At 42.0% G+C, this 12,422-nt stretch overlaps 1 protein-coding gene across 1 annotated transcript; it reads right to left on the bottom strand.

The window, feature by feature from the left end:
* Positions 1–7,919: 7,919 nt before the first annotated feature.
* On the bottom strand, positions 7,920–10,400 carry LOC100695677 (uncharacterized protein C11orf87 homolog). Its single transcript, XM_005456168.4, is given in 3 exon segments — positions 7,920–9,302; positions 9,305–9,473; positions 9,931–10,400. Coding segments are annotated over 2 exon segments (420 nt in total). The 5' UTR covers positions 9,374–9,473; positions 9,931–10,400; the 3' UTR covers positions 7,920–8,951.
* Between the last annotated feature and the right edge of the window lie 2,022 nt (positions 10,401–12,422).

Raw genomic sequence — 12,422 nt, 5'->3', positions numbered from 1 at the left:
AGACCTCGTCTCTCATTGATATTTTTTTGTTTTTAGACGAGAATAAATTCCACTCTGACCTCTACACTTTCCTGGTTCTGTGATGAGTCTAAATGCATGTGAAGTCACACTTGCAGCTCCCGAGGGGCCTCCTAATGTTAATGTTGTAGTAGAAGTATGTTTGCAAGCTTGAGAAATTCTTGCCTTTCTTCATCGATGCCACTCATGTCAAGACACGAACATTCCTCACAATGCACAAAGGTCTTTGGCATCCTGAAGCTCTGTGAGCAACAGAAAGAGGAGGATCAGTGAGTGTCATATCATCCATGAATATATCAGAATGTTGACCCCTGAAATGAGCTGCTTCAAGAATGTAACAGGCAGCTGAATATCAATGGCGATGAGGAGCAGGAAGAAGAACTATCCTGGATGACCAAGTACCTCCATGGGATCGTCCATTGACATTTAGAGGAAGTGTCTGACATCAGAAATCCTACCAATGGCTAGAAAAGGCTGGCCTGAAGGACGGCACAGGGGCTCTGATCATGGCAGCACAAGAACACTACCTAAATACAAGAACCATAGAGGCAAGCGTCTACCATAGCTGACAGGACCCAAACTGCAGACTGTGCAAAGGTACTCCAGATCCAGCACACAGTAGCAGGATGTGTGATGCAAGCTTGGACCATGTACAATGAGAAACGCAACCAAATGACCAGGATAGTGCCCATGGACATCTGTGCCACATATCAGCTAGAAGTTCCCAGTTCCCAATGGGAAACACAGCCAAAGGTGGTTGAGAACAACAGGGCTAATGTCCTGTAGAACTTCAAGTTCCAGACAGACAAGCTGCTGGCCAATCAGCCAGAGACTGTGATGGCTGACCACAGTTGTGATAGATGTCGCAATCTCAGCAGACCACAACATCAGTAATAAGGAGCACAAGAAAACAGAAGTATCAGGGTCTGAAAGAACAACCGGAGCAGATGTGGTAGGTAAAGTCCAAAGTGGTCCCAGTGGTAATAGGAGCATTAGGAGCTGTAACTCCAAAACTGGAGGAGTGGCTCCAGCAGATTCAAGGCACAACATCAGAGGTCTCTATCCAGAAGAGCGCAGCCTTGCCTCTAACTTGGTCTCAACCCTTAGCTGTCCCTCTGAGGTACTCTTTTCTAACCCTAACCCATTCTGGGCACTCCCAATGAAAATTGAACATCTTGAGCTCAACTTTTTCTTTGTGAGATTGTCGGTTTTCACACATCAATAACATGTTGCACATTCACAGAGTGTGGTTGGGAAGCCTGTATCTGTGCTCACACTGGGATGGAGGGCTTTATAGCCCACTTGCATTTAATGCATTTAGATGGTTTCAGAAAAGTACTCAATGTGGCGGACTCTCCGCCTGGATAGAGAAACTCTCTTTTTTTCTGCCACTTCCTGTCTTATTTTGGAAGGTTACATCATTTCTTGTCTTTTGCTTTGTCTTTCTTTTCCCACCTCCATCCACCTGTTTCTTGTTTCCCTGATTTGTTTTGTGTGCATTAATTCAGTCTAACTTCACTCACTTTTGAGTCCACCCTTGTGCTCCTCACCTTTGTCCTTCCTGACATATTTTGCTTCTGCCTTTTTTAGTTTTCTTAGCTTTTTGTGCTTTATTTCATTAGGTGCTTTAAAAAAATGTACTGTTATTTTTTTAAATCTTTAAATCTTTAAAAAACGTTATGCTTTTGTATTGAAGAAAGTGTGTCGAGGGTTGATGTGACAGACCAGGAAGAAGAGGGAAAAAAAGGAGGCAGTTAGTTGACCTCATTTTGGGACACATAATGTTGATGAACCCAGAGTTCCAGATGATTAATTTATTCATTTATTTATTTATTGGTCAGGTAGTGTAGTTCCCTGCTACTGCTTGTACAGCTGGAAAAATGGGTCTTTGTGGCTCAAAATGGGCCTTTGTGGCTCAAAATGGGCCTTTGTGGTGGTAGCTTTGCACTTAAGCTTGATTGGGTTGCATATAGTTAAGGATGGGACTTAACAGAGATTTGTGAATTTTTTGGGGGGTGAACAAAATATATTTTAAGCTTAAGTAAATGATATCCATTTTACAAAAAACAAACAAACAACAACAACAAAAACCCTTACAGTTATAAATCACAGTCCTGGGGATTTTCTTTCAGGGGAAGACCAAAGCCTGTTTTGTAGGAGCCAAATTATATTTGGGAGAAAAACAGGTAGCTGTAGGCTCGTTCTCAGAAGCTAGAACCAGATCCAGATGTGCAGTGTGCCAGTGGAGAAGAGGTATTTGTGTCTGACAGCACAGAATACACATATGTATAAATGAACATTTTTAACATTGTTTAATGCCCTAATTAAAAAAACAAAACAAAATACAGCACATCCATTTTGACTTAAGAAAACCATCAAAATGTTCAGCATAACGTTAGCGTTGGAACCAGTTCACTGCTGGTTGTAGTCCGGTCATGAAAATCATCAAAGACTCCTGCTTTGAGCGATAATCTGTGTTTTCTTTTAGGATAGTTTAATTTCGTCTGTGGAATGGAGAACCTCTGACAATTCACTTCGCTGTGTGTAGACTGAAATGTGTATCCATTACATAACAGTCTTATTAGGAAAAATGTCACTGTCCTGTTCACAGGATATGATGTTGCAAGCCTTTGTGCTATAAACTAAGGTGAGCAATCACACAGAACCCTAATTCAGCTGTCAGAAAATGATGCAGTGTCCCACAAATGGATTACTATACAGGACATGAAGCCATGCAGCCATTAATCTCCAGAAGTGTGAACAGGCAGCAGCCCCATCCATCAGTAATCTCATCTTAAAGCCCCTCTCCACCGCGAGAAAATTCAGTGGAGGGTATCAACTGGAGCAGTTTTACATTCAAGAAACATATTTGCTGTTCGGGGCTATACTCACATTCCTGTGTCCTGTGGGGCCTCGATGGCTGTAAAATGCACCTACTGTAATACCCAAGCAGGGTGAACACACAGTAAATCAATACACATCATGAGTTTTATGTAGGTGAAGGTAAGAGGAACACAGCCATACACAACATCAGGAGAAACAAAAAAAGAAAAAGCTCACACTGGAGCAATAACATGTTATGTTACTGAATTATTTACTAACTATAGATCGCGTGACTGCCTGTATCAGTCATAGTGACAAATCCCTCAGCTCTGCAGAACTTTTAGTCTCTTTTAGGTCATTGTTTTGGGGTTTGTTTATTTGTTTTTGCCAACAATCTTTTGATAGAAGCTAACTGGACTGAGTTTTTCTCAAAAACAAAAATATTTCAATTCCCACTAAAGAGGCTTTGGTTTTCCACCGAATGTGATTTTTTTTTAACTTGAAGTTATGTTATGAGATGGATAAAATTTACTTGAGTGTAAAATATATTTTAATCATTAAAAAAAAAAAATCATAGACCTCTCTTAAGGAACTTAACTAGATGCAGAACACAAGCATTATTTTTGCCCTTTTCCCTGCATGATATTTTGATAACCACATGAGCGTTCCTGTCATTTTGTGATCAGCAGAGATAATTTGCATGAGACAGTGAAGACATTTGGAGTCATCATCTGGTTGCTACAATTGTAGCCAGTAGTTTATATATTTTAGTCTAGATCAAACTAATGGACCAAGCATCTTACATATTAACATGGTCAGAAAACACTGTGTTATAGTTCACACACATACATGCGATTACTCCACTCTTTCAATGACTCTAAGGCTTCCATTTAAAACACCCATTTTCTTAGAGACCACTGCATCTCTGTTACTAATGTTCTAGTTAAACTGAGGCCTATATGAATTACAGGAGAATGAGGGCAGAACAGTACAGCAAATCAAAAATGATACACACTTTGAACAAATCTTATTTTCGATTCCTTCTTTTTTGCCCACAGAGCCATGAAGGTACTTGCCTGAGTTCTTGGTAATGTACCCTCACAGTCACAGCTTGAACCCGCAGTAATGAAGCATATACACAGACACTGGTGGTGACAAATCATCCTCCTCAAACCCTGACAGCAGGGGTGAGAACGGGAGCAGTGGTTCCCTCTCTTCCTGACAGTGAACTGACACTTGTCATCACTCTGAGCCGAGATATGGAGCCCAGAACCAATCTGCTAATGCAGCTCAGTGGAATAATCGGAGCGAGCTGTAAAGTCGAGGGCAAAGCCTTATCAGTATGAGAAAGCTGTAACCGGACGCGGGTCTAATTCATCCCTTCACCTTGAGAAATGTTTTAATTCCAGTGAATTCCTGCTGCATATCATAGACTGAGAAATCTTCCAATCTCTGACGCAGTGGACTGTGGAGTGTTTATCATTCAATTTTTTTTTTTTATCCCCCACTCATGCTGCTTCTGTTAATGTGTAGCCCTTTAAAATCCGATGCCCCACAGCAGGCAGGTTGGCAGAAGCGTTGGTTTTATATTGAGTGCAACCGGAAGCCCATTAATTGGCACGCCCAGTAGTTTACTTGCCAGGCCTTGTAGCAACAACCTGAGCTGAGTTCTTTCACCGCTTGGAGAAGGTCCAAATCTTCACACTGTCTCAATGTAATGTTACACCTGCACTGCAGAAACATTCCTGTTACTCGCATGATAATTCAGAGGAATATTCCTTATGTTCTGGGTTTTCTTTTCAAACATCAGGCTGCGCAGTTTGCAACAATGCCTCAGTGTGGAACAGAGAAACAAGCCAAACCAGCGACTGCTTCTTTCTATACCATAAATCCTTGCACACACACACCCCTCGTCTGAATAGAGCTCTTTTTCTTTCTCTTCCCTCTCCCGCCATGCATCTTTGAGTTATGCCATTAACTGCTACATCCTACACCACAAATTTCACTATGCACAAGCGCACACTCTGTGCAGCGATTATACCAACTGCCACGCCTCTTTTGCTGACCTACGTGGAGTCACTTTAACATTTTAAAAGAAGTGAAACTAGCAGCTGTTTTTGCTGTATTGTTTTTCAGTTCATTTACTTCACAACTGAGAATTGAATTTATAAATCATCATTTGGATGATGTCGCTCTCTATCCACTTAGCCTTAAATTATGTTTAGTTACTAATTATGCTGGGACATCGTCCCACAAGACATAAAAGAAAGAAAAAAATGCAGTAATTTCCTTTGAGAAGGTGGTGCAAGCTAATATAGATAGTTTTACTTTGATGTGTAGACCTATATGAAGGCATGTTGCCTTAGGTGACATATACAGTACTCACAACCATAATGGCACCATAATCGAGACATTAAACAATGTCTAAAGCCCCTATTTCCACTTACTGGCCAACCAGCACACCTTGCAGAGTCTATTTGGAGCGGTGATGAACACGCCTCCTGAGACAACAAAACCGTGAAAACTGGCCTCATTAATTCTAAATTAGGTTATACACGATAAGTAGGCTATTCCCAAAGTGAACTTATGTCACAAAAGTCTGTGTCTGACCTCTGTCTCTGCCTTTCTAATGCAGCTATATGTCTGATAATAGATAATAACAGTCATAATTCATTACTGACTATTGACCTCTTATCGCCATCCATTCCCAATTACTGACTACTGATCACAATCCATTCCCGGCTACTGGCTTCTGACCTCCATTTCCAAGCTATTGACTTCCAGCTTTCATTCGTCAACTGATCTCTATCCATTTCAACCCACTGATTAAATAATTCCTCGACACAGACCTCATAATTCCTCCAATATTTCCAGACTGATAACCCTCAGTGACTTGGAGGCACTGACAATGACTTTAATTAATTTGCAGCTACTGCCCTCTTTCCTTTTGTACAGCTGTTGACTTCCATCCTAGCTACCAACCGTTTTCCATCTTTACCTAGTGACCCCTTCCACTCCTCTGTAAATTCCTAGCCACTGACCTCCATCAATTCTTAGCTGCTGATCCCTCACCATTTATCTGTCCATTACTATCTAGTAACTTCAACCCATTCCTGTCTACTAACCTCCCACCATTCCTTTGTCCATTACTAGACACTCAACTGATTCTCAGCCACTGACTTCCATCCATTCCTAGCTACTGCCATCCTACCATTGCAAAGTCAACTCCTAGACTCTGACTTTTAATAGATTCTTCCAACTATTTCCAGCCACAGAACTGTGACAGCTCTATCCAAACCTAGCTGATGAGCTCTTCCATTACCTTGTACATTTTGAGCCAGACACTTCTATTAACTTGTGTCCATGGACTTTCACCATTCTTTCACTATAACTGATATCTTTCCATGTATCTGTCCATTTCTATGTAGTAACCATCCATCTATGGTTACTGGCTTCCCACCATTCATTTGTCCATTCCTAGACACTCAAATGATTCCTAGCCATTGATTTCCATCCATCCGCAGCTTTTACCTACCATTCCACTGTCAGTTCTTAGACTCAGATTTTTAAAAGATTTCCAGCTTCCAACCATTTCTAGTCACTGAACTTTGACAACCCTAGCCAAGTCTAGCTGATAAGCTCTGCCAGTACTTTATACAGTTTGAGCCAAGCATTTCTATTCATTCTTATATACATACTTCACTCATTTACACTAGCTGACCTCCTTCCATTTCTCTGTCCATTCATAGCCAGAGCCTTCTATCCATTCTTAGCTACTGAGCTCCCTACCATTAGTCAACCACCTTTATCCACCCTTTGCTACTTCTTTCCACCTGGGTACTTAGCCTAGTCGCCCTATCCTTTTCTAGTAGCACCCCACAAGTAATCTACACCAACTGCAACACACACACTCCCACTAATTGCCCACAAATGACAGCCACTGACTTCACCTTCTTAGGGACTAATCATCATAAAAGACTTAGCCACAGACCTCCACTAATTTGTAGTCATTGGGCACAATAGAATCCTGGCTGGTGAACCCACTTCCCTCCCCAGCTACTGTGTTCCACTTACCTCCACCTCTTTTGAGACACTGACCTTCAATCATTTAAACTATCTAGTTACCATTGATCTCCATCCGCCCATGCCCACTCACATTCATTCTTACACTGCTACTGACACCAAGTCAGTGTACTTCCTCATCCTGCCTTGTTGGCGAGATGCCTGCACACCCAAATAAATAAAATTTAGATCCACATTTAACAGAAGCAAGTGTTGCACAAAGTAATTATGAGTATGATTGCTGCAGGCTGTGACCTGATCTAGCTACATAGAATTGCAACATTTAATGCATCGTATCCTTCTAATTATTACGTATTTATTTTAAATGTCAATAATTTGTTTGACCTTCTGGTTTCAAAGCTTTAAATTGCTGTGAAGTAAACATATGTTTAAATGTAGAATGCATTAGTCATCTTTCAATGACTTTTTCCAATTTTCCTGTGAGGATAAATGGCTTCATTTTGTTGCACTTATGCCAATGAGATAAGATAGATGGGCAGGCTGTCAGTGCATGTTCCAGAGGGGGCATCTTGCCAAAGATTGCTTCTTATTCCCAAGCATTTTTGCTGGGGACAATTAGGAACATGGTGTCCTGGTACCCAGCCAACATGCTGTCTGATGCCGACTCACGGCCACTGATGTCCAATAAGATATGATGGGGCTTGCAGAAAGAAGTTGAGCTCAAGGATGGTGTGTCTGTGGACAAGACTGATAGGGTCTGTATGGACGATATTGCTCTATACGCAGTGGATGTGATTTTGTATTCAGTAGACACAGCTTTCAGCACCAGTAGTTCACGGCTCATGGGTTCTTAGAGACCCTTGGGAAGGTCATTTGTTCACTCCAAGAGGATTGGGCAATGGTAAGAATGTAAATGTAAACATTTTCATAATGTCACCTATACAGTACTGCAATCATGATGATGAATTGTACCTGTCAATTCAGTTTCCAGTGTAGTTGTACATTTCCTTCAGTAGTAAAAGTAGTCCTGACACATTCAAGGGATTAACATAAAGTATTTATATATATCATGTATTTATTTAGAAACTTTGAATATTACACATTTTCCTTTGATAAGGCAGGTTATATGAACTCCAGAAAGATGGTGTTACTGCAAACATTCCAGCTCTCATAATGGCATACATTTACAGTGAATTCATATAATAAATGACACAGAATTTCTAGTAGGCCCACTATTATACAATATTAAGGATCAGGAGAGAGAAAGAGAGAGAGAAAAAAGACTGGCTTCAACTGAAAGCCTCTCTTGGAAGATTTCTCAATTTATTACATCTCAGAGAATACATTATAAATACTCAAAAATGAAAATACTGTATTAGCGCCAAAGATTTACGTTAAAGACACTTTAAAGGAAAAAAGAAACTATCTTATGTGCATAACTACAGCAAAAAGGTTTTGCATCCTGTCAGGCTAACTAGAGCTACCTACAGATGTCTAACAGACATTGGAGGACAGTACTTTATGCAAATATGCTAAGTCACTTGATTGAAGGAAAAATACTACAGCAAACAAATAAGCCGTTGTCTATAGCCTATATGCAGCTTTGCACTGCCTAACAGCACCACAACATCCATTATAGACTAACTACATACTGGTAGTGTGTCAGAGGACATGCCAAGGAAGATCAGCGAGCCATTATGGTCTGTGTTATCTCACCAGCTCTCAATAATTTAAACACAACCATGTGCACATCCCGGGGAGGATTTAAAGTTTCAACATATTTGAGGTTTAAACAACATTTTAGGGCTGGGGGGAAAAGGGGAAAGAGGGAGGCCCAAAAGTCAAAGCAGGCAAATACTTTACATAGTCCCAAAAGGAATTGGCTAACTAGTGGTGTTTTAGGGAGGTGTGTGGCATCACAGCTAATCTGTGTGTCCGTGAAATGTTACCTCTAGGCCTATTCTGCTCAGTATTCTGCATTTTTTTCCTAATTCATCTACAAGCAGCAGAGATGGGTGTGGGAGTTCTTTGTGCCTTATTGCTTTTCCTGTTTATTCCACAGTCTCGTTCCCTGAAGTTGCACTAAGTTAACAGTCAAGAGAAACTGTCTCGTGCAGCGCCTGTTTGTCCTCCACCTCCACGTCCCCGCTCTCTGCGCTCTGACACGAGAGCTTCTCCTCACATCTCACTGGTCGGACGATGACGCACGGCCTCACGGGCTCCCCGCTCGCCCCGCCGCGCGCGGGGTTGCGACTGTCGCGCTCGTACTCCTCCTGCGCGCGTTGGATCTTCCTATTCCGAAGCTTCCTCTTGTGGAAGTGGAAGGTTGCCAGGGAAACGAGGACGATCCCCACGAGCACGGCCACCAGCACGAGAAGCGCGAGGGTGGAGGAGAACGGCGGAAAGAGGCTGAGCTGCTCCGCGCAGGTGCCGTTACTGGCCTGGAACCCCCGTGACAGCGGTGCAGCGGCACCGACAGCCCCGAGGCCTCGGCGGTTCTGGCTGTCATCCGGTCCTCGTTTTCCCGGCCACTCCAAGTCTCACTGACCCCTGTACCCTTCGTGCTCTCCGGGCTCAGCGCGGTGACACCGGCCCGCGCATGTGGTTACCTGCACCGAAAAGAAGACACACGAGACCCGCTTGATCAGCTCCAGAGCAGGCAGAACATTAGAAACCCGCCCACCAGTTTCCCCATTAGCAGGTCCAGGCTACATTAACAAAACCAAACCGAGACAATTAAGATGGCAAGTGCGCACTGAATCACAGTGTTAGATGAAATGTGCCAACTCCTAACAGATAATACGCCCAGGTCAGGTTGAAAATAAATGAATGAATTAAATTCGGACGTTGCTTTGAATATAAGGCACAGCAGAAGTCGGGACAATACATCAGCTATTGTAATGTGTAGGCCTACGAGATAAAGCCCCAACAGAAGCCCTTTTCTGCGCTCCACGCAGCAGCGTTTTAGGATAAGAATGTCAGCTTTACGCAGAGTATAATAATCTGCATCAGCTCAGGCAGGTAGGCTATATTTAAACAGGCGGAGGAAAAATGCTGGAGTCTTACCTGATGAAACAGTCAGTGCGGGAAGCGGTCCGTGAGTGGCGAGCCGATGTGTGTAAATGGGAAAACTGGATCGCGGTGACGCATTTCATACAATGTGATGCTGTTGCTGCTGCTGCTGCTGAGCTCCGATCATTCAAGACGCTTTGATTGCCGCAATCCGCTCAGTCTGCATCTAGGACGGCGCTTTCCCCCAGCTAAATATCTCAGGTAGAGAGGGAAACTCCCTCACTATGCATCAAAGTGGGCTTTTCAAAAATGCGATTAGAATAGAGCTGTGTCTGGTTTTCCTGGAAAAGCGTCCCTCCTCCTCCAGCCGTCCGCTGCTCCACTCAGCATCTGAATGAAGAGCTGCAGCTGCATTAAAGGTCTCCTATACCAGTCAGCTGGCAGGGTTGGTTTTTTTTTTTCCTTCTTCACCCTGAGATGTAATTTATGTATTAACATGACCTCGGTGCGTGCGCTTCATTCCAATCAGCAAACTAATAAACACTAATCATCCTGGTGAATAAACAAGGAAAATTAGTTATCAGTGGCATTCCTGAGGGTGTGGTCAGTCAAATGCTGCAAACCTACATGCTATGAAGATTTTAAGCTTCATTATAATAACAGAAATTGCATTCATTTGTAGGTCTGTGCATGCTGTCTGGATTTCATTTGCTTCTAAAGTTGCTAGAAAGCTCCACACCTACACTTGTTACCAGAGACATTATGGGATTTGTGCTCGGAGAACATCGCTTTGCATTTATCACAGATCTACAGCTGAAAATCGGTTTAACTCTTCATTAAATCAAGCCGTCGCAGGTGTAACTCTGCTAAGTAAACACTTCGGAAATCAATATCTGCTTCAGTGTGTGGGTTCTGGGGCAAATGCATGATCTTCACACTGCTGAAGTTTTATATCAGCCCAGAACAGCCAGATACAGTTAAATCTAAATATGGATTGCAGGTTTTGGTGGTGATGGACCAAAATTCCACTGAACTGTTTTTTTGCTTTTGTCCTTCACAGAGAAACTTGTCAACGCCACAGAAATGTAAGAAAAGTTCTAAATGGAGATTTAATTGTTTTTTAAAAAATCTGCATAAGCCAACATTTTATCCTCTTTGAAATAGTGTAGATATGTCATATTTCATATCTGCAGGTGTAAGTGTGTGGCAGGCAGCGCTGTGGATGCAAAAACGCAGGACTCGGTAACACAGAACTGAACTAAAAATCACAGCTTTAATGCTGAAAAAAGGGGCGACAAAAGGTAACAGCCCCAACTAAACAGACACAAAATATAAAATAAACTGACTGACAGGAAGAAAACCAGACAGCCAGAACCACTGCTTACAATGAAGGCAAACACAGTGGAGAACAGAGGAATGCAGACAATATATAAACATGAAGGATAACAAGGGAACAGGCCTGAGGTGGGGGAACACAACTGACATTATCAGATTGACGAGACAGAGGAAGCAAAACTGAACACAAGACGGAGACTATCAAAGTAAAACTGGAACGAAAACCGAGACACAGACTAAGACACTTGAACTTGACACTAGGACTGGGAGTAACCCAACGAGGGGAAATAACAGACTGGGGAGACAGAAGGGAACATAAAACATGGGACAAGAGATAAATAAACATGAAGACAAGATCGATTAAACGTGGAACACAGGGGAGACATGGAAACAGAAACCTAAAGACTAGATGACAAAACTAAGACCACAATATAGAAATACTACACAACGCAGAAACACAGCAATGAGAACCAAAACCAGGAACATCAAAGGAACTTTAGAATATTAAATAATCCAGAATCAAATTGTCCAAATACATAAACCCTGGGTCACAAACCCAGGACCATGACAGAGATTCAAATCATGGCTGTCCAGCTGACATATCTGTAGCAACTATGTGATGCTATCATGTCAACATGGAGCAAAATCTCAGAGGAAGGTTTCCAGCACCTTGTTGAATCTGTGCCATGAAAAGTAAAGGCAGAATCTGACTGGTACTAGCAAGGCCTACCTAATACAGTGTCCAGTCAGTGTACAAATAAGCACATTTAAAGTCCCCCTAATCATAACAAAAAGTGCCCCTCAGTGTCACAAATACATAAAACGTTTCCCCTGGTGGCCTTCATGTGGACTATAAGAGTAATTTACGATAAAGTAATATAATTTTTCTAAGTTTTTTTTGCAAGTTTTTCACCATAAAAGTGACTACCGAGTGTATTTCTTTGTGGATTTTTTTTTTGTGCAATTAGGATCATAATTATCCTGATGAAAGTTCACTTTCTGGTTCAGCTTTAATTTGATACAGATATAATCTCATTATGCTCAAGCAGAATTTGTAGTTCAATCAGAGACTTACACTTTTCCAGTTCTGGTTTTCTCCAGCTCTCATAATGGGCTTCTTAATGGCTCGCCTCCCACGACAATAAAATCTGTGCACAGTCTTTCTGATTGAGATACCTGCACATCCTGTGAAGACATTTAGGATTGCTCAT

Source organism: Oreochromis niloticus, linkage group LG10 (assembly GCF_001858045.2).
Source record: "Oreochromis niloticus isolate F11D_XX linkage group LG10, O_niloticus_UMD_NMBU, whole genome shotgun sequence".
NCBI classification, from domain to species: domain Eukaryota; kingdom Metazoa; phylum Chordata; class Actinopteri; order Cichliformes; family Cichlidae; genus Oreochromis; species Oreochromis niloticus.
Note: the sequence above shows the minus strand (reverse complement) of the source record. Positions and strands in the feature narration are given on the sequence as shown.